Consider the following 23,325-nt stretch of genomic DNA (forward strand, 5'->3'; position numbering starts at 1 on the left):
AACTTTTGACCTTCTGTTTTTGGTCAAAAAAGGTCGCAAATGAAAAACAATGACCTTTCAGTGACCAATAGTCAAGGTCACAAGTTGACATATTTCTTGTAGTGAGGTCAGGGAAAGGGGGTCGCTTCATACAAAAGAAAAAACAGAGCAGTGATATTTTCGTGGGACTGAGGTATCTCAATTTTGCTCCTGGTAGTTTGGTCTCCTGCTCCGAAGATCAAGAATCACCTCTATGCAATGTAGGCATCACTTCACTCAGCACTTTATAATCGATACTCTGTAGAAAATTCCCAAGATATTAGTTTTCTTATCTACCATGTGTGCCGTTACTGGTCATGCCTTTGTTCTTAGACTCTGAACTTGATGCAGATATTAACTGAAGCCTCTACACAGGCGTGAATCGAGTCAGGTGATTACTTGTTCACTTATCATGGAAAGAGGAACATAAGTACTCCCTCTGTTAATTAATATAAGAGCGTTTAGTTCACTAATTTAGTATTCTAAATGCTCTTATATTAGTTTACGGAGGGAGTACATCACAAATCAGGTTAGCGATCGTCTCGATGGCATTGTCTCATACGCACGGCATCGTCTCGATGGCGAACCAAATTTATTTTTTTGGGTTAGCGATCAAGGTTACAATGAGGCAAACTGCAGGTAGAACATACATATCTGGCATATGCTTCGCCGCACCGAGCACACGGGATATAAAACACAGATATATCAATGTAGTACAAAAGAATATCTAAAGTTTTACAAGAAATTGGTCCATGTAAAAAGGGGAGAATAAGCTTAAGTTGCCAAGCATGACCATTTTGGCTGAACGGCCACACACACACACGGAACATTGTAACCAATTCATGTATCAAGAACCACACTACTCCACAATCTTTCAGGAATAAACGTGATGCATCAGCACCCAAAAGTATTAATCGATGCATATGGATTTGTTATGAGCAAATAAGACATGCATGGCTCTGCTCTGTACAAGGAATAAGATCCAGTTTCTTTGAGAAATCTTTGAGAAATAAACTTGATGCATGAGTACCCAGGTATTCATCGATGCATATGGATTACTTACAAGGAAGTAAAACATGGCTCTGTACAAGGAATAAGATCCAATTTTTGGACTGTACATTTTGCACTAGAAATTAACACCTGGAACAGACACTTTTGCACCCGAATGAAAAAAAGAAAAAGCAATCAGACCCATCTCCGCCGCCGGGGGAGGAGGCGTTGCCCACCCTCCCGTGCGGCGCTAGGCTTAGAGTTGGGGGGAGTCGCAGACGGCCGGCGGTGGTGTTGCCGAAGGCGGAGGCGTAGGCCAGCCTTTTAGCTCATCGAGCTCGGGGGAGAGGCGACCGGCGACCTTGGCACCGGGAATGAAGGTCGGTGTCGTGCAGCGGCTCTCCTGGACCGCCTCAGCTCCATCTCATAGACGGCCGACGGCACCGGAAGATGAGAAGGCGGTGAGATTGGCATCGGAATGGCGGATCTTGACGGAGGAGCGAGGGGACATTGGAGGAGAGAGGTTGTCGCCCATGGCATCGAAGGGAGGGGGGGGGGGGGGGGGGGGGGGGGGGGGGGGGGGGGGGGGGGGGGGGGGGGGGGGAAGGAGGGATTTGAGGATTGGGAGGAATGGGTTCCAGAATGAACCGTGAGGGGACAGGGGTGTGGGGAGCGAGGAGGGTGACAGATTTTAGATGAGAATGAAGATGAATTCGCCGCGCCCTTCAGATCTGCAATCACTCCCTAATTTCCACCTGCACAAAAAACAAAGCACTCATAAGACAAGCGCAAGTATAGACAGCAATGAAAATGAAAGATGTGGCAAATTAACCATGCTTAAGCTGCGTATAAGTATGTATACCTCGCATCCTTTCTGCTGCAGCTCCTTTCGAGTGCTGTCATCTTCAGAAATTTGGGGCATATAGTATAGCTTCAGGTGACCGAGTGCAGCAACCCCACGGGGAGCTTGCTCATCTTCTCGCACCCCCAAAGTGACAGGTGGAAGAGCTTTGGCATTGCCCCGTCCTCCATCCTCCACTCCTCGGTGGAAAAATGATGAAGTTTCTAACTCTTGCAGCCGAGGGAACCCTTGGGAAGAGCAGCACATGGTCTGGCCTTTGTACCCACCCAACTCCAACACCACCAGGCGGGGAAATTTCTCCAGGATCGGCATCGGGTCTTGTTTTAGGACATTGGCAAATAGAACAAGACGACGTACGCTTTGTGGGAACTCAGCAGGCAGCTTATCGAGCACACCAAATCGGTAGAGACAAATATCAACCAGGTGAGGCATGTTTGCAAATATGTTGAGCACCTCCGCTGGTATATTGGGGTTCATGGTCAAGGATAAGGTTGTTAGTTGATTCAGCTGGCCCAAGAAAATCATCATGTCATGCCAGCAGCGGAAATCAGTGCCAGCATTACCAAGATCCAACACAAAGCTCTGTAGCTCTTTTGGCTGCAGTCGCACACTCCTTGCAGGTGGCGGTGGAGAAAGAAAAACAATTGCGAAGGTAAACATGCCTTAGAGTAGGGATATCCCAGAGAGTTTGGTACTTGTGAGTCCGATGCCCAGTTCTTTAGTTCTATAGTCTGCAAGTAAAGGAGTTTTCCAACTGAAGAAGGGAGCACCACACTTTCACAATATCTCAACCTAACCAATCTTAGGTGAATGCACGCACCAATTACACTCGAGAAATGTTTTAGTGTTGAATATTCAATGCAAAGAACTCTCATGAATCTCAACTTAGGAAAGGACACTGATTTAAGTTTAAAGCCAAGCAGACTTCGGACATTAGGCGTTGCAGGTAAAATCTGATCACTCAAAGTTTGAAAACTAAAATGATAAGACATCAAGTTATCAGACGATGATGATGCACCAGCTTGGCCTGCAATTTTTTTTTGAGTGCATTACATGTCAGAGAAAAAGCTAGCCGCATAAAAGGACATATAGTAAATTTAAAAAATGGAATCAATTAATACGAAGAAACCAGGGGATGAAACCTGGCCTGCAGTTTTGTCGATGGCATCAAGAAAACCATCAGGCTTTACACTTTATGCTTCCGGCTCGTATGTTGTGTGGAATTGTGAGCGGATAACAATTTCACACAGGAAACAGCTATGACCATGATTACGCCAAGCTATTTAGGTGAGACTATAGAATACTCAAGCTTCTCTGAGCCAACTCGGTCACATAATTCCGTGCTGTTTCTTCTATTATATGCTTTGGTGTATGTGGAACGAAGTTTTCTGCTATCCATAATTCAATAAGATCCGACACAGATATTATGTAGTCTTCGGGAAAAGCAGCAAGATAGAGAAAACAAGCTCTTAAATAATGATTTGGCAGGTCCTTGTAACTGCGAGCCAGTATGTCCCGCATCATCTGTCCATTCTTGGTTGATGGCCAATCAGAGAGTATATCAGACCATATCTGTGCATTCAGATTTTTTGATAGATAAACCCCCAAAATTGCAAGTGCAAGTGGCAATCCATCACATTTCTTTGCAAGCTTTCTCCCAAGTTTTTCAAACTCGTCCATATCACATATGACAGACCTTTTGTATGATGGTAAAGCTTTGCAACTAAATAGTTCCCAACTTTTCTCTTCATCTAACTTCTTCAAATGATGAACATAGGTTGGCATTTGAACATGGTTAGCAACATCTTCCTTCCGGGTGGTTAATAATACTCTACTACCATTAGTTGCATCTGGAAAAGCTTTAACCCTTTTATTTATCTGGTCCCATGTGTCGGTTTCCCACACATCATCAAGAACTACCAAGTATCTTTTTTGCAATAGAAAATCATGGATCTCCTTTCCCACCTCATACTCATTCATCTTAGCAATTGACTCATCTCTGCCCCCCATTATTTGTTTCATAATATCCTTTAGTAAATCAATGCCCTTGAATTTTTGAGATACAGTGACCCAAGAAGTTGCCTCAAAGTGTTGTTTGACACTAGATGAAGTGTATACTTTTCTAGCGAGTGTTGTTTTTCCAGCCCCACCCATGGCAACTATGGAGACAGCACTAAGAGTTATGTCCTCTTTGTCAACTAACTTGCCAACTATTTCTTTGTACTCATCCCCAAAACCAACAAGGTCAATATCTTCATAGTTTTGGTGCATAATACCATAATCTTGTGGATACTCATCCTCAATATGAACCTTTTCTAAATCACTATTGTCCAAATTGATTTTCAGACGGTTTGCACCATCGGCGGCGCTGAGGGTATTCGTGTGTATTCGTATGAATACCCATTATTGAGCGCAAAAAAAATTAATACATACTCCCTTCTCTCGACGCACGCGCCCACCGCTCGCTCGTTCGGTCGTTCCCCAATCCCCCCACTTCCCCTGCTCTCGACGCACGCCGCACGCGCCTACTGCCCTAGCCGCCCAGCGACCCCCGCTCACCGCCCGCCGCCCCGCCCGCCCTCAGCCGCTCAGCGCCGCCGCCCGCCAGTGCTCGCCGGCCGCCAAGACCCAGCGCCGCCAGTTCTCGCCGGTCGATCGGGGGCTGCACCGACCGGACTGCATCGCCGCCCCGCCCCGGCGCTCGTCGGACGCCGGCTGCCCCGCCCCAGCCCCGTCGTTCGCCCCTCTTCTGCTATTCATCAGTGTCCAGTCCCAGCCGCCCATCGCCCGCCGCGGCGCCGCCCAGCCCAGGGACCAGCGCCAGTTTTTCTCCCCCCTGCGGTCAGGTACAGTCCTAAAAAAAACAAAATGTCAGTTTTTTAGTTGATTCGATTTTGCTTACCTAATTATTGCAAGTAGTTGATTTAATTTGTAGATGCTAATTTCTTCCTTGTTTTGTTGTAATGTAGATGAAGAAGAAGAATGAGACTGGTGGTGGCAGTAGGATTTTTGCATTGTGGGAAAAAGCTTCAAAAGCAAAGAAGATTGATGAAACGTCTACACCGAATCAGAGTGCAGCTGCATCGGGTACTTGTACCTCTCATGTTCAGCTTGAGAGCAATTTGCAATTGGCGTTAGTGCAAGCACCGAATGCGGAACGTGAACCGGAGAGCAGAGAAGCAACCCCAACCCCAATTGTAAAAGATGCTGAAACAAGTGATGCAGATGATGACCCAATGGAAGCAGATTTGGAGGCACTCGAACCTGATCCTGGGAAGCGGATTCCCATCTCAATGTATGCTGTCAATGACCAAGATAGAGTAAGAAGAAGATATATTGAGATGAAGCCATGTCAACCAAAGAATCATAACTTTGAGTATACAAATAAAAGTGGAGTTGACCGTCGCTTTTTCCGTGCTTGGTTTAAAGAATTTCCATGGATTGAGTATAGTGTGACAAAAGATAGTGCTTTCTGCTTTGTTTGTTATTTGTTCAAGGATAAGACAAAATATCCCGGTGGAGATGCATTTGTGAAGAATGGATTTAGGAACTGGAACATGAAATCGAGATTGAAGAAACATGAAGGTGAGGTTAGTAGTGCTCATGCTGAAGCTCAAGAGAAGTATGATATGTTCACTACACCACAAGCATCAATTAGGGAGTCTTTTGCTTCAAACACCTCACAATATAAGGCTTTGTATAAGCAGCGTTTGACATGGACACTCAAATGTTTGAGATTTCTATTGCACCAAGGCTTGGCATTTAGAGGACATGATGAAAGTGAAAACTCACTAAATAATGGAAATTTTCTTGAGCTTTTAAATTGGCTAGCTGGAAATTTTGAAGAGGTTGATAGGGTTGTTCTAAAAAATGCTCCACAGAACTGCAAGATGACTCACCATGATATACAACATGAGCTAATAAAATATTGTGCACAGGAGACTACAAAATTAGTCATTGAAGAACTTGATGGTGGCCACTTCGCAATACTTGCAGATGAGTCTAGTGACGTGTATCAAAATGAACAGTTGGCAGTTTGCTTGCGTTACGTTGATAAGAAAGGAAGGGCTGTTGTAAGATTTCTTGGTCTTGCTCATGTTCAAGATACTACCTCTTTGACACTTAAAGCTGCTATTGAGCAAATGCTTATGAAGTACAATTTGACCTTTGCAATGGTTCGTGGACAAGGATATGATGGGGCTAGCAACATGAAAGGTAATGCTAATGGCCTAAAAAAACTGATTATGGATGAGTCTCCTTCTGCCTATTATGTTCATTGTTTTGCCCATCAACTACAATTAACTCTTGTTGCTGTTGCCAAAGAGAGTGGTGATTGTACTTGGTTCTTTCAACAACTTGCACACTTGTTAAATGCTCTTGGCATGTCTTGTAAAAAGATGAGAATGCTTCGTATAGCTCAGGCTGAGGAACTCATTGATGCATTGGAATTGGAAGAAGTAGAGACGGGGAGTGGGCTGAATCAGGAAATGGGTTTGGGAAGGCCATGTGATACACGATGGAGCTCTCACTTCAAAACCGTGAACCATGTCATCTGTATGTATGGTGCAATACGACGAGTCCTCATCAAGATTGGAAAAGAGTACCATGGTGCGGAGGCGCAAGCGGCTCTAAGCATGTTGACACCATTTCGATCATTTGAGTTTGTTTTCATGGCACACTTGATGCAAGAAATATTTGGATACACAGATGAGTTGAGTAGAGCTTTGCAAAAGCAAGACCAAGATATTGTTCATGCTATTGAGCTTGTTGATATCACAAAGTATCACTTGGAGGGTTTGAGGACTGATCCTGGATGGGATGATTTTCTCAAAAAGGTCACATCTTTTTGTACAAAGCATAAGATCAAAATTGTTGATATGGAGGGTCCTTACTTTCCCGCTGGCCGGCCTAGAAGGGGTTTCTTTAATGGTGCAACGAATTACCATCGCTTCAAAGTTGATATGTATGTGAGTGTCATTGATAGGCAAATTAGCGAGTTGAATGGCAGATTTGATGAGGTAAACACAGATCTACTTTCTTGCATGGCAGCATTTTATCCACTTCGTCTATTTGCTGCTTATGATCAAGAGAAATTGGTTAGGCTTGCTACAAAGTTTTATGCTAATGATTTCACAAGTGATGAACTGGCAAGACTTCCATGTCAACTAAACATGTATGTTACTCATGTGCGTAGAGATGAAAGGTTTCAAAACTTGAAGAATCTGTGTGAGCTTTCAGTTATGCTTGTCGAGACAAACAAGCATGAACAATACTATATTGTTTACAAGCTTCTTAAGTTGGTATTAATTCTGCCAGTAGCTACTGCTAGTGTTGAAAGGGTGTTCTCTTCAATGAACTATGTGAAGAATAAGCTAAGGAGCAAAATGGGTGATGATTACTTGAACAATTGTTTGGTTACATTTGTTGAGAGAGAATTCTTTAATCAAGTAAAGGATGAGGATGTCATCAATCTCTTCCAAAAAGGCGATCGTAAAGTTATATTGTAAGATGGGATATCATCAATCTGTCAAATAAAAGGTACTGGTGTCTTTATGTTCATGTATAATTAGTATGGTCTGATGCATTAAAAAATTACTATTGTCGCACTGGTGTCTTTATAGTACATTTAGAGTATTTTTATGTGCCAATGAATACCCAGCCTCAAAATCCTGGCGCCGCCACTGGTTTGCACTATCAGTTATCTCACTGATCTTCCTTTTTACACGCTGTATTTCAGCACCAATTGTGTGAAGGGTAATCAGGTCACTTGGCAAGCGAGCATACCTCGAGATGGCACCCATGAACCCCTTCTTGAGCCTGTTTCGCTTCTCCATGTAGTCAGCCGCTTCAATGGCATTCTGGGCCTCGTATGCCGCATCCCTGATCTGGCTGACCCAGGTAGCCACAAGCTCATCTCCTGATCTCCTTTTGGTGTCGGCGGATTTAAGGTAGCTCTTTAGCCGCTTCAGTTCATCCTTCAAGAATCCCACTTCAAGGTTGACGCCGCACAGGAATGTGGTCTCCTGGACTGCAAGGGTGCTCACGTTGCCAAGCACGGAGCCAATGGCCGACTCGGCCATTAGTTTCTCCGGGCTCTCTGCCCTCAGAGATGGAATGCTTGACGAGGGATGAGTGGGTGGAAGAAATTGAGCAGGTGTGGCTGACCAGGAACGATTTGATGGCGTCTGGTATTGTATTTCTTGTTGCTTTGAGCTTGGTTGTATATATAGCAGAGCAGATTCAGCTCAGTTCATGTAAATAAGGGAAAGAATATGGTGTGCTTCCGGGGAGGGCTAGAGGTTCTTTACCTTTGCTGTGACATGAAGGCAAGGTATTAGTAAGATGCATGCAAGGCAAAGAAGCTCCCCACACCTTTGCTTGAGTCGCAGTTTTAGCATCATTCAATGGCATCTGCATCCAGCCCTGGCAGATGCTTGTCCTATGAACTTTTTGCTTCCCAAGGTGTCATCTGTTGGGTGCCATGGCCTTCTCGTAGTGGGCCTCATGGTCTCGTGACACACACGGTGACAGCGACGCAGATTGGGCCTCGAGCACACACCAAAGCCCACAAATAATTGGCGCATCCCTTCTCGTCTCCCCTCCCTTCTCCTCGCTTGATCTCGCGTTGGTGTCTTCTGACGCGAGGGTCGATGGTGTGCAGGATTTGCTCGTCAGCCTGAAAATGTTGGAACCACTAGTCTCTACTCCTTTGTTGATTTGGTTTGTGTACCATTATAAATACGTCATAGGGGAATCACTGCCCTCTGAATTTATGCTCCCAGGGGGACAAAATTTGAATGAAAAATATGAATTCATAGAAGAGGACAGTATTGCTGATCCAGAAATACTATTATACAAAAATACTATTGCAAATCTCACCTCATCTGCATCAGTGCATGGATGTTGTAGCATTTGCTCCTTCTGAATATTGGCCTTTAATTTGCTCAGTATCTTCCGGCACATGCATGGTGCAGTAATCTCTTTTCGGAACATCATGCTTATGCTTGTGCTTTCTAGGTGTTGTTTTGCTGGAACGTTTCAAGGAACGACCGAAAGAAACCTCACTTGATGCAACCGTTCATGATAGACTTGCACTATAAGGGGATCCTGATGGGGATATTACCATCAGCAGTAGCGTTTCCGTGGTGTCCAGGTGGCATTTTCTCACAGCATACATACGCTGCATTGTGTTCAAATTAAACACATATACAACTTGATTTCAATTTTTGTTGAAACCAAGGAAAAAAATAGCACGCTATGCAAAAGAGTGCCGCCCCTTAAAATACGCGATGAGCATGCTATAGCACGCTATATCGTACTATTAGCGAGACACTGTACACTGATTTATTTAGCGAGACAATTCTCTACACGTTATAGCTTCTATTAGCGATGCTACAATGCGTTATTTTTTTCCAGTCATTAGAACGCTTTAGCTAAATTTAGTCAGATCAATTATACATTGGTTCCTTCTTATTCTGAAACTTGCTATAAGTTTCTGAAATCTTACGGCTCTTCTTGAAGTTCATTGCATGGTAGTTATGGTCACTACTGGAATCAAACCCTATGCCGAGTACTAGAAACACTCGGCAAAGGGCCAAAAACACACGGCAAAGGCTTTGCTGAGAATTGTTCTCGGCAAAGACCACCCGGCGTACACCTCTCAAGCAAACAGCACTTTGCCGAGAGCCAATGCGTAGGACAAAGTGTGTCTCAGCAAAATAAAGTGACTTCATGGCTGTTGGTTCCGTCTGATCTTTGCCGAGAGAACTTACAGTCAGCAAAGTGGGACACTACTGAGTGTCTCACTAGGCCTAACTGTAATAGACCAGTTCATCAACTACTACTTACCGAGCATAGCTCTTGGCAAAGCCACAACCAATTGCCAGCGCATGCTTCTTTGCGAGCATCGCTCTCAGTAAAGGTAGGTCTTCCGAGTGCTTTTGTCAGTAAAGATTCGTTGCCATTATTGTTTCTGCCTCTCTTTCATCAATCCCTGCACCAAAAAACAGATATACAATACACAAGCTTCATATGAGGTCCAACAAACTCAGAAAGGGCTTTTATATGGTCCACCCAAGCTTAACAAAAAACTCACATAAGCATTATATAAATAGTTCACACAAGCTTCATGTGAAGTCACAAAGTGGTTCTCTAGCACAAGTGCCTACTTACTAAGAAACAAAGTGGTCATTGCATGTTTACATGCGGCCACATGATAAAAGAAACACCACAACTAGGACGAATCGAAAGAGAAATATCAAGTTCTTCAATCCACTCAACCCGATAAGCCGTTTCTGGCTTGCACCATTACCTAATTCAGTGTTTCTCTTCTGGTCAAGCACATACTGATTGTAATGATTCTCTTCCTCCTCTCTACTATTGAACTAGTCGTGGGAGTTGCCTGGGTAATGAAGTACTTGTTCATTGAATGCGCACCATGAATCCTAGACTCCTCGACACCTACCTCTGTACACCGCGTATTACCACCTCTTCAAAGAAACAGAAAAAGATGGCAGAGAAGGAATGCAAGGTTAAAATAACTAGCTACATAACTATATACACAGAAGCATACCACTTAATCCACGTAAGCATTCATCACTCATATATCCGACGTTGCCGTTGCCATTGATGTCGGGGTTGGTGTTGACGTTGGCGTTGACGCCAAGCAGTGGGGTTGGTGTTGACGTTGTCGTCGAAGTCGTCGAAGAGGTTGTCGGCGTCGGGGAAGAAGTCGTCGTTGGGGAAGTGTTCATTGGCGTCCGTAGCGTCCATGATGAAGAAGTCAATAGTCGTGCAGAGCGCTCCCCAAAAACCTTATCACCCTTCTTCTGTACAAGACTCAAAGAGGTGGAATTTCGGAGGCCTATTGTCCCGACGTATGATGCACGCGCAAGCTCGGGTGGGGAAGAACCTTGCAGTAGCACAGTGGTATAGAACTCGGTGGTGGAAGGGGCTATCTGATGTGTCTCTCTGGAGAGGAGTGACCTCTCTTTTATAGGCACATGAGAAGTAGGCAAACAGGCAGCGACGGGAGGTGAAGCAAAAGTGGGAGACGAAACGAGCATGCAGCAGTCGAAGGGTGCAGCGTTCGTATTCAATCTCCACTAGAGAAAAAGGTAGTGACCTTTCGTATACCAGTCATGCGTAGCGAAAATTTAGACAACGACGCTGTGGCACGTCGTGACGAGGCGTGGGTGGCGGCGGGGGAGGAGCGTGCGTGAATGTCTCTCTTGTTCTCATCCTCATACACATGGAGAAACAAGTTCCCTTATAAGGAGGTCCAACTCCCACTACGTGAGCAGTATGAGACTAAACTTTTATCCCACCTCTTGCCTTGCATTAATGGGCTGAATGGGCCTATAGGATTCATTAGAAATTCTGAAAATGCTATTGGACTGGCCGAAAAATAGATTAAATTCCAGCATGTTCTGTTCAAGAAATAACTTTGGTAGACCGATGAAGCTCCAACACTTTGGTATGTAATAAATAGATCATCACAGCAAAATCCCTAGTACAATTATCGTATCGATTCTCGGTGCAGCAAAACGTGCATATCCATCTAGTTTAGGGTTGAAGGACAATTTTATTCCAGCGAACCCTATCCCACTACGCAATCATGTGTTTCTCAATCTTGTTTTCCAGCTCATCCTTCGAAGCTCTGGAAACCTGGTCCACGAGCACTCGTTCCTTAACAAACACGAACGTCGGCATGATCGAAACATTGAACTTGAGAGCAAGTAACTATTTGTCACGTAGATATTTTGTTAGCACAATAAATAATAATCTGCGCAGACGGTATTCTGTAAACAGTGTCATAACCTTGATTTCGTCAACATCGACCTCTAGGAAAGTAACATTTGTAAGCTTCTTGGCAAGGTCATGGAAGACTGGAGAAATGAGGCGGCATGGCTCGGACCATGTTGCACTGAAGTAAACCACCACCTGTTGCAAGAAGGAACAGGTCAATATGAATTTGACAGAAATGTCGAAAAGTGTCGCTCATTTACACTATTGCTATTTCTTTGGCAGTGACTACAAAATTCATATGTGTCGATATGGAGAAGTGTCGGTCACTTACAAGAAGAAACGGGTAAATATGAATTTGGCAGTTACTAAAAGATTTGGTCAATATGTCCAATCTTAGACAAACGCTAATGGACTTTTGTGAGCTCCGTGTATGAAATTTGTGATTTTTTTCACTACGTACCAACTAGGAGATGCGTGATTACAACAAAATAGCAAATCTTGAGGAAACCAATGGAAGATGAACAAGTACTAATAAGAAAGTAAACAATTATAAAAAGGAATTACAAAAAAAGGAAAAAAAGAAAAAATGCAGTAAAAAAAGTTTCAGAAACCTAGGTTCCGAAAACCGGTAAAAACTATCTCGAAACCTTTTAGAAGGTTCCCAAACTGGCTGAGAAACAGTTCATGAACCCGTCCAACTCAAGCGAACACGCTCTTACTAGGCCGTCCCAGCTTAACGCTCGTAGCGACAGTGACGCGAATCTTATGGCTCACAATAAGGGATAAATTGAAATCACTAATGAAGAAATACTCCTTTCAAAGATGACTTCCACCTTCTCAGGTTGCGATAAGTGGCGCATTGCTGTGCCACTTGTCGCAACCGGTGAATTTTCCATTTTTTCGTAGATCTGTTCATTCAAAATGTTTTCTCTCTTAAACCGTGCATCCAAATCTCAAACCGTTTTCACCGTTGGATTCCCCGCGTCAAGATCTTCAAAACTAGATCCTATATTGATAGGTTTTGACAAACTTTTTTGTCAAAAAAAACCGGACGAAAAAACCACACTGGGAGCACTTTTTTTTTCGCTTTACGAAAGCAGTTTCCGAGAGGAACGGCCGTGCCCCTCGCGGAAGCAAATCCGTGCCTCTCACAGAAGAAAAACAACGTAAGGAAAAACATGTATTTTTTCCCGCATGAGGTAATCTATGCCTCTCGCGAAAAAAAGAAAACACGTTCTTTTTTCGTTTCCGAGAGGTACAACTATGCCTCTCGTGGAAGTAAATCTGTGCCTCTCGCGGAAGCAAAACCGTGCTTCTCACGGTAGAAAAAAGGAAAAGAAAACATGTTTTTTTCTCATTTCCGAGAGGCACGGCCGTGCGTCTCGCGGAAGCAAAACCGCGCCTCTCGCGGAAGAGAAAAAAAATGTGTTTTTCGTGTGAAAAGTTAAGAAAGGCCGGTGAAAAAACCGAAAGGGCAAAACAAAAGAAGGAAAAACCCCATCTAATAGGCCAAAAATGCGAGCGGAAAAATAAAAAAAATCCAAAGGAAGCGCCCAGAGCGTGACACGTGGCGACGGTTGAGAGCGCGCCAAGTGGCGTGCTCGCAGCCCACCCCAAGTGACCCTTGGCGAGGCTCCCGAACGAGCGCTCCTCAAATAGTTACTCTTGGGATAAATAGCATTTTTTAGTGGACTAGAATAATGCCCGTGCGCTGCAACGGGATATAACTATCCTAGTAAGTTAGCTTGTCATTTATCTGTCAATAATAATGTGATTGTGTAAATAAATGTTCGTCAAATTCTGATCATGAATTACCTTATATTTTGATTGAAAGTTTGGTACTCCCTCTGTTCACTTTTATAAGATCTTGAAACATTTCAGATAATATGCAAAACAACTTATTTTAAGTTGTCCAAAATGACTTAGAAAAGTGAACGGAGTGAGTAATGGAGGGAGTAAGTAAATTAAAGTGGAATTGGTTTAGAAGGTAAGTAAATTAAGGTGATTGATTATCATATATATGAAAGGTTGTGCGAAGGGATGGTGGAAAGAAAGATGAAATGAAAACCTTACGTTTTTTCTAAGTAGTAGATATACTAATGCGATTGTGTAAATAAATATTCATCAAATTCTGATCACGAATTACCTTATATTTTGATTAGAAGTTTAAAGTAAATTAAAGTGGAATTGGTTCAGAAGATAAGTAAATTAAGGTGATTAATTATCATATACATGAAAGGTTAGACGAAGGGGTGAGGGAAAAAAGGTGAAATGATAACCTTGCGTTCTTTTTAAGTAGTACAACTAATAATGCGATTGTGTAAATAAATGTTCATCATATTCTGATCATTAATTACGTTATAATTTGATTAGAAGTTTGGTAAGTAAATTAAAGTGAAATTGGTTCACAAGGTAAGTAAATTAAGGTGGTTGATTATTATATAGATGGAAGGTTGGACGAAGGTGTGGTGAGAAAAAAGGTGAAATGGGAACCTTACGTTCTTTTTAAGTGGTAGAGATAAATAGCATTCGAGTGCGTGCATATATACCTCATGGTCTTGTGAGAATGAAGCCCACAAACACGACAAATCCCTTCTCTCCCCCTCCGCTCTCTCCTCTTTCTCATGGAGACACCACGCCCCGCGCTCGCCGCCGGCGAAACCCCACCTCCGGCTGCCGCAGAGAGCAGCGCCAGCACCGAGGAGCCTCGGTGGCTTCAGCCAACTCCGAGCCATTTTAGTATTTGATGAGTTTGGCTGAAGAAGTTCAGTTAAATTGTCATACTGATTGATTATACATGGTACCATCATATGGTGAAACTTGCTCTATGTATTTCGTCGAAACCCTCCTGCTCTTCTCGAGGTTCATTACGATGCAGTTATGGTGTGTTTGTTTATGATGCAGGTGCTATGAAGAGACTGTCCAAAGTAACAAGAAGAGAAAAATGAGTGACAGGAGATAGCAGCGAGCAGATTGCTACCATTTTCCTACTGCTAGTGATCTAGTGCAAACACCCAGTGCAGGGAAGCATAAATAAATACCAGACATCAGCTCCTCCTCATTGGCTGAATCTGGTTGTTGAGAGTCAGGATGGCAGGTGCTACACAAAGTTTGCCAAGATCTCGTCACAGCAAGAGGCAGCGATGCCGGCGATCCCTTCCTCCTCATCCTCGTTGGATGTTCTCTACTTTTGGCATCTGCTTGACCCTAGGGCGTGCAGTGTCTTCTCAGATAAGTCCCAAACGATGGTAGTTCTGCTCGGGTGTCTGGGCTCTAAGCAAAAGCATCTCAAGAGATATGCCGATCACTACACATCCAGGGAGTTCCATGGTGTGACCTTCACCCTCCCCACGTCCGAGATTGTTAGCTATAACGTCAGAGGGAAGGCTGAGAAGAATGTGGGGATGCTGTGTCCGGGAGGGGAGTGAGAAGAAGATAGTTTTTCATACTTTCAGTAACACGGGCTGGCTTTGGTATGTGCACTCTATTTGAATTTCTCGCATCAAGAATTAACTGAAACCTTGGGATTTGAAGCTTAGTTGTGCTTTTTGTTGCTGTTGTAGCTATTTCGGGTTATCCCAGCAAAGTCAGTGGAGTCATTCGTGGAGAGGCAACAGAAAGCAGGGTCTGAGGTGAGGTCGTGCAACACTGTGTCGTCCCCTCACGTCGACCACTACCGCAGCAATCCGGGGCTCTACACCTCTCAGCTGACCAACTTCCTGGAAGACTGTGCTGGGCCGCCGTGAGGACTCCTCGTCGTCGTCACCGTCTGCGTAGGGTGTTTCTGCAGCAATACCAACATATTTGTTCCTGGATTATACATCGACTAATTATACATCTGACCCAATTTACTCATTCCTTTTTGTCGGTTCGCTTGTGAGTTTACTTTAGGAGGCACAACTGTAAAAAATGTGAGAAGAAAAGCAAAACAAAATTGTGGTTATCAATTGCCGTTGACTTGTTCGTTGGTTCCAGTGCACAAACCATTTATCTGTGTGAATGGTTTATTTGTGCATACTTGATGACTGGCTCATGTCCTGTCGAAGTTCTTGTGACTTTATGTGGATGGGAGATGTGTTGGTTTGTTTGCACATAGTCTGATGACTGGTGACGACTGTCTGTCTCACTGGTTCTGGCTGTGATCCTGCGCAAAGTTTCTAGTGGTAGCGTACAAAGTTTATATTATTTTTTCAGTTATGCTTGCAGGACATGGAGATATTTATGGCATTCTCAGTATTTAGAATTCTCACTGTGAAAGGAAATATTTGGAGGTCTGTTGTTGTGCTTGAGCAAAGGTTTTGAACGGTTTGGGTTTCAATCCTGATCCAAGCAACCAGAGGTGTTATTTGGTGGCAGTTTGTCGTTGCAAATGCAATGAATAAAATGCCTCCATTGGGTCCCAAATGCGATGACAAATTTAAGGCGGGACATTTGATTCATGCACGGGTGATTTCCAAGCACAAATTAACAGTTGGCTATATGGATGTTGTTAGGAGCTAGGATTCTGCTGGTTCTAGGGCGGAGATTATAGGGGAAAGATGGAGGAAGACAAGGTTGAGGGCGCGGCGGCCGGCGGCTGGGCGCCGTCCTTGCGTGGTGGAGAAGAGGCGGCGGCGGCGCAAGAGGCGGCTAGGGTTAGGTTTCCCGGCTCCCTAAAGGAAGCCGAGCAAATACTGATTGCTTCTTGCTTGATTAGATTGATACATCTCCTCTCCTTATATAGAGAGGTTTACTTGACTCCTAAGCAAACGACCCTAATAACGATAAGATAATTGGGCTAAGCCCCTAATAACAATAAGATAACTTGGGCCACAACCCACTGGGCTAAGCCCCTAATATGCCGGTCATAACACCTCTCCCCGCCTGCACAAACAGCTCGTCCTCGAGCTGTAAGGTGGGGAAGCGCTGGCTGAACTCCTCGAGGTGATCAACCAGCGTTAAACACCTTCGCGACAGCTGGGGCAGCCTGGTCGGCAGCGACGGCGTCCTCCTCAATGTAGTCTGCAGCCTCTAGGTAGAAGAGTCGCGGGCAGACCTGGCCAGGCGTGTAGGGCTCGTCGCAGTTGAAGCACAACCCTTGCCAGCGATGCTCGAGTAGCTTGGCCGAGGTGAGCCGGCGGAACGGGCACGCCGCAGTCGCGGCGAGGGGTGCCGCGGAAGCCTGAGCAGGCCGACCCTGCGCGGGAACATCCGGCCAGGGTAGCGGCCCAGCGGCCCGAGACGGCGATGCCTGCTGGATGGCCACCGCGCACCACTCGAACGCGTGGGCGTAGTACATGACCGTTTAGAGATCCTGGGGTCCCCGAAGCTCCACGTCCACGCGGATGTGATCCGGAAGTCCACCGACGAAGAGGTTGGCCCGCTGCTGCGCCGTCACGCCTGACGCGTGGCATGCCAAGGCCTGAAAACGGTCGGCGAAGTCCTGAACCGTGGAGGTGAAGGAAAGGTGGCCGAGTTCCACCAGCCGGCTCCCGCGTATCGGCGGCCCAAAGCGAAGGAGGCATAGCTCGCGAAAGCGCTCCCATGGGGGCATGCCGCCCTCGTCTTGCTCGAGGGCGTAGTACCGCGTCTGTGCGGCGCCCCTAAGGTGATATGAGGCGAGCCAGGTGCGTTCCGACGCGAGCGTGCGTTGCCCCAGGAAGAATTGCTCGCAGTGGTTGAGCCAATTGAGGGGGTACTTGGCGCCGTCGTAGGTGGCGAAGTCGAGCTTGGCGAAGCGCGGCGGTGTCTGAGCATGACCGCCGTGAGTGTACGGCTCGGCAGTACGGAGCAACGAAGAGGATGGCGTCGGTCCGGTGTGCACAGGTGGTCTGCTAGGAAGCGGTGGCCCGGCGCAGCCAGTGTGGAAACCCGCAGAGCCGGAGGGCCCGCCGTATGGCAGGGAGGGCGCCGGCTGGCCCGAGTCCATGGTGTAGACTGGCGGCGGTGATGTCCCGGCCAACCAGGCCGGAAGCTGGGACGGCGAGGGAGGGAACCGCACTTGCTGAATCGGCACGCCCACCGGCGCGGTTGTATTCAGCCCGGTGCTGGGCGGCGGAGGCGCCTGCAGCGGCAGCTGCTGCTGCATGGAAACGGCGGAGGCGGCGGGCGCCGCGATGGCCGCGGCCGGCCATTGAGGCCAGAGCGGGGCGGTGGCGAGGGCTGGCTGCAGCTGCAGCGGGGGCTGCAGCGACCCGACCAGCGCCGCGGTGGCCCCTTGGTGCGGCGGCTGGCAGGGCGGTGGCGGCGGTAGCTGCAGCTGTGGCTGCAGAGGCCCGGCGAGCGCGGCGGAGGCTGCCGGGTGCGGCGGCTGCCACGGCAGCAGCATCGGCCCGGTGGTGATGGTTGGTGATGCGGCCGGCGGCAGCCCGTAGGGCCCGGCCAAGTAGAGGCAGATCCCCTGGACGGCTGTGACGAGATCGTTGAGGACGCCGGTCATCTCCGCCGGGGAGTAAACCAGCGGCGCGGTGGAGGGTAGTGGCGGCGGAACCGTGGAGGGGGGTGGCGACTGGCCGGTGGAGGCGCCGGCGGTGGAGCCCAACGACGCAGTGGGTAGGGCCAGCGGCGCTGTGGAAAGGATCGACGGCGGTGCGGTGGTGGTGGGCAGCAGCGGGATTGGTGGTGGTGCAGACATGGTCAAAATAGAGCTACCTGATACCAATGGCGGAGCTTAGTTGGGGCCAGCAGGGGCCACGGCCCCCAGCCTCAATACAAAAGCTGAAGAAATTTTTTTGGGGGCTGTTCAGATTAGAATTTTTTTAGCTTTTGCCCCCCCCCAAACAAACATATTTGCTACCTCGCCCCCCTGAACATCTTGTCTAGCTCCGCCACTACCTGATACCAAGGTGTTAGGAGCTAGGGTTCTGCCGGTTCTAGGGCGGAGATTGTAGAGGAAACATGAAGGAAGACGAGGTCGAGGGAACGGCGGCCGGCGGCTGGGCACCGTCCTTGCGTGGTGAAGAAGAGGCGGCGGCGGCGCAAGAGGCGGCTAGGGTTAGGTCTCCCGGCTCCCTAAGGGAAGCCGAGCAAATACTGATTGCTTCTTGCTTGATTAGATTGATACATCTCCTCTCTTTATATAGAGAGGTTTACTTGACTCCTAAGGAAACGACCCTAATAACGATAAGATAATTGGGCTAAGCCCCTAATAACAATAAGATAACTTGGGCTACAACCCACTGGGCTAAGCCCCTAATATGCCGGTCATGACAGATGTCAATCGAGACAATTCCTTGTTCATTGATCACGAAAAGAGGAAAAAAAGAAGATTAGGTACTAATAGACACAATACTAGATTGCCAAGCCAGGTTACAAATCAGAAAAAGGAACACGTACATGCAACTCATTACTCATAGCATCGCCTCGGCGACGAAGCATTTTTATTGGTACATATTCCACAGAATACATGCGGTTGGAAGGATATGAAGTGTTCATGGATCCATCCTGGAGCAATATTCTTCTATCTCCTCCATCCCCATAAAGATCTTGAACTATCATTCCCTTTACACTATTGAACACGAAAGAAGAGATGTGAGGATTCCGAGGAGTGAGAGATGGATTAGAGGGGAGAATCCAGGGAGCCAGATTGCTCTATATCTCCACCTGCGCAAAATATAAAAAAAGCAGTCATAAAAAAAAACATCATAGTTTTCTTTTTGCCGGGATGGCAAAAACTTAGTTGAGCGTACGGAAGCAGTGAAGTTGATCCTGAAACTGACGAACATTAACTCATCCGAACAAAGCAAATACTACTCACTAGTATTGATTTGCTACGGTGGAGCAGCATATAGAGATTAATTGGGATATGCTACTCATCCGAACATTAACTCATACTCGTTAGTGAACATGCTACAAGGGTTGAATGAAGGAACGAATATGGCATCTCGATCAACTGCCTTAATATTATCGTGTGGACAAACAGACATGCATAGATATAGATAGTAACGAATATGGCATCTCGATCAGCATATAAGTATGTATACCTCGCATCCTTTCTGCCGCAGCTCCTTTCGTGTGATGTCATCTTCAGAAATCTGGGGCATATAGCTCAGCGTCAGGTGACCGAGGGATGGAAGGTGCAGCAACCCCTCGGGGAGCTTGCTCATCTTCCTGCACGACTCAAGTTTCAGGTGGAAGAGCTTTGGCATTGCCCCTTCCTCCATCCTCCACTCCTCGGTGGAAAAATTACATAGTTCTAACTCTTGCAGCCGAGGAAACCCTTGGGCAGAGCAGATCATGGTCTGGCCTTTGTACCCACTCAACTCCAACTCCACAAGACAGGGAAGTTCCTCCAGGATCGGCATCGGGTCTTGTTTTATGACATTAGCATGTAGCATAAGATGACGTACGCTTTGTGGGAACTCAGCAGGCAGCTTATCTAGCACATCAAATTCGTAGAGACTAATACTAACCAGGTGAGACATGTTTGGAAATATGTTGATCACCTCCGCTGGTATATTGGGGTCCATATACAAGGAGAAGGTTGTTAATTGATTCAGCTGGCCCAAGAAAATCATCATGTCATGACAGCGGAAATCAGTGCCAACAGGAGCAAGATGCAACACAAAGCTTTGTAGCTCTTTCAGCTGCAGTCGCACACTCCTTGCAGGTGGCGGTAGAGAAAACCCATTGTGAAGGTAAACATGCCTTAGAGTAGGGATATCCCAGAGAGAGTTTGGTACTTGTGAGTCCAATGACCTGTTCTTTAGTTCTATAGTCTGCAAGTAAAGGAGTTTTCCAACTGAAGAAGGGAGCGCCACACCTTCACAATATCTCAACCTAAGCAATCTTAGGTGAATGCACCCACCAATTACACTGGAGAAATCTTTTAGGGCTGAATTTTCAATGCAAAGAACTCTCAGGAATCTCAGCTTAGGAAGGGACACTGATGAGAGTCCAAAGTCAAGAAGACTTCGGACATTAGGCATCACATGTAAAATCTGATCACTCAAAGTTTGAAAACTAAAACGATAAGACATCAAGTTGTCAGACGATGATGATGCACCAGCTTGGCCTGCATTTTTTTTAAAGTGCACCACAAGTCAGAAAAACGCTAGCCACACATAAGGACATGTAGTAAAATAGAAAATGAAATCAGTTAATAGGAAGAGATCAGGAGACAAAGGCTGACCTGAAGTTTTGTTGCTGGTATCGAGAAAACCATCTTGTCTTGCTTCTTCTATGCACCAGTCATGTAAGATATCGTGAATCCTTATTCTCTCTATCCATCCATGTGCCCGACTTCTGCAAACAACTTGGACCAAGCTTCTCTGAGCCAACTCGGTTACATAGCTCCGTGCTGTTTCTTCTAGTGTATGGTTTGGTGTATGCGGAATGAAACTTTCTGCTATCCACAACTCAATAAGATGCGGCACATATATTTCATAATCCTCGGGAAAAGCAGCAAAATAAAGTAAACAAGATCTCAAATGATGATTTGGTAGGTCCTTGTAACTGCGTGCCAGTATGACACTCATCATTTGTCCATCCTTGGTTGCTGGCCAATCAGAGAGTATATCGGACCATATTTGTGCATTTAGATTTTTAGACAGATAACCTCCCAAAACTCCAAGTGCAAGCGGCAATCCATCACATTTCTTTGCAAGGTTTCTCCCAAGTTTTTCAAACTCGTCCACATCACGTATGACAGACCTTCTGTATGATGGTAAAGCTTTGCAACTAAATAGTTCCCAACTTTTCTCTTCATCTAACTTCTTCAAATGATGAACATAGGTTGGCATCTGAACATGGGTTGCAACATCTTCTTTTCATGTGGTTAACAGCACTCTACTACCATTAGTTTCATCTGGAAAGACTTTAATCGTTCTGTTTAATTGCTCCCATGTATCTGTTTCCCAAACGTCATCAAGAACTACTAAGTACCTCTTTTGTGACAGAAATTCATTGATCTTCTTTCCCACCTCATACTCCTTCATTTGGTCAACTGACTTGTCCTTGTGCCCTGTGATTTGTTTCATAATATCTTTTAGCAAATCAACACCCTTGAACTTTTGAGATACAGTCACCCAAGCAAGTGTGTCAAAGTGCTCCTTAACTCTAGATGAAGTGTAGACCTTTCTAGCAAGTGTTGTTTTTCCTGCCCCGCCCATGGAAACTATAGACACAACACTAAGCAGGTAATCATTGTCAACTAACTTGTCCACTATTTCTTTGCGCTCATCCTCAAAACCAACCATGACAGCATCATCTTCAGAGTTTTGACGTATAGGACCATCATCTTGTGGAGACTCATCCTCAACGAGAACATTATTATCCAAATTAATATTCAGCTTTTCCGCACTTGCAAAAATCTCATTGAGCTTCCTTCTTACATGTTGAATTTCAACACCGATTTTACGAAGGGTGACCAAGTCAGTCGGTAGGCGAGCATACCTTGAAATAGCACCCATGAATCCCTTCTTGAGCCTGTTTCTCTTCTCCATGTGATCTGCAGCTTCAATGATGTTCTGAGCTTCATAAGCCGCATCCCTGATCTGGCTCACCAAGACTGTAACCCTTGCATTTCCTGATCTCCACTTGCTATCAACATCTTTGAGGTAGGCCTTCAACCTCATCAGTTCATCTTTCAACAACCCCACTTCAAGGTTGACTGCACACAAGAATGTGGTCTCCTGGACTGCAAGACTGCCCACGCTCCTGAGCACGGTGCTCACAGCCGACTGCGCCATCGCCCCTTTCTTCTTCCCCCCTCAAAGACAGGGAATAGTTTTTTCGTCAGACTCGGATCAGCAAGAACGGATGGCTTGTTACGCTCAATGCTTGATCAGCTAGCTAGCGTGCATCTCCCTCCCATTACCTTAGTCAGGCTCGGACTGCAAGCCTGCAAGTAGCCATGGTTGACCGTGAGAACGTACTGTGCCGAGGAGAGGAGATAAGATAAGACGAGAACGAGAAAAGGTGGAAGAGACAGATCTGAGAGACTCACCGACGGGATTGTGCAGACTGCGGCCGACGGGAGGGAGCAGCGCACCGTTCCCCGGCGGCTTCAACCACAGCACGGGCAGCGGTGCTTCCCCAGCCCAGATCCCTCCACGTGGCTCGCTCTCCGGCGCGCCGAGGCCTCCTCCGTGCACGGTTGCGGTGCGGGGTGTTGGCAGTGTAGCGGCGTTGGCCTCCCCTTGGACGGTGTCGACGGCGGCGTGCTCGGCTGGCGACTGTGGCGCTGTGCAGGCGGCGGCTCCACGAGAGAGGGAGAGAGAGAGAGCGCGTGAGAGTGAGTGAATGGGGAAGTGCTGCTGCTGGGCAAGCTGTTGCTGCTGCTGTTTCTACTCACATGCATCGACTTCGCTGGCCAAGACTCGAAACAGTGCTAGTGAATTATTGCATCTCCGTGTGGAAGTGTGGAAAAGGTAGACCGCCCATGGTGGGTCAGTATGTCACAGGTTCAGTGTTTTTATTTTAAATTAAACAGAAGAGGGGTCTCGAAGGACCCCGAATGTGCACCAGATATTTATGTGAACAGTACAAGCACCAATTACACAAGGACCAACATAGCACAGAAAATTACAGAGCAGTCCTTGCTTTTTGCAAAGAGGACCCCAGAACAGAAAATAGAAAATCAATCTAGTCCTTAAACACAGCACCAACCGGAAACCAAAGCCGTCGTCGCCGGGGACGAACCGCTTGGGGCGGCGGCTTCGCTGCGCTATGTCCATCAAGCCTGCAGAAACAGCAGCAGAAGCTCGGCTAATACTAAACTGCCTCCCATC

At 46.3% G+C, this 23,325-nt stretch overlaps 2 protein-coding genes across 2 annotated transcripts; both read right to left on the reverse strand.

Annotated features, from left to right (window-relative positions):
- Positions 1–1,108: 1,108 nt before the first annotated feature.
- On the reverse strand, positions 1,109–8,054 carry LOC125519598. The gene is made up of 6 exons (XM_048684347.1): positions 7,495–8,054; positions 4,773–4,897; positions 4,543–4,724; positions 3,878–4,263; positions 1,871–2,317; positions 1,109–1,763 (listed from the first exon to the last, which is right to left on the reverse strand). Exons 1-6 carry the CDS (start codon positions 7,948–7,950, stop codon positions 1,746–1,748), a joined length of 1,614 nt encoding a protein of 537 aa, XP_048540304.1. The 5' UTR covers positions 7,951–8,054; the 3' UTR covers positions 1,109–1,745.
- A 10,815-nt stretch (positions 8,055–18,869) lies between these two features.
- Positions 18,870–22,933, reverse strand: LOC125520448 (probable disease resistance protein At1g58602). Its single transcript, XM_048685375.1, is given in 4 exon segments — positions 18,870–19,198; positions 19,579–20,609; positions 20,727–22,436; positions 22,542–22,933. Coding segments are annotated over 3 exon segments (2,601 nt in total). The 5' UTR covers positions 22,285–22,436; positions 22,542–22,933; the 3' UTR covers positions 18,870–19,186.
- Between the last annotated feature and the right edge of the window lie 392 nt (positions 22,934–23,325).

This window comes from Triticum urartu, chromosome 7 (assembly GCF_003073215.2).
Source record: "Triticum urartu cultivar G1812 chromosome 7, Tu2.1, whole genome shotgun sequence".
NCBI classification, from domain to species: domain Eukaryota; kingdom Viridiplantae; phylum Streptophyta; class Magnoliopsida; order Poales; family Poaceae; genus Triticum; species Triticum urartu.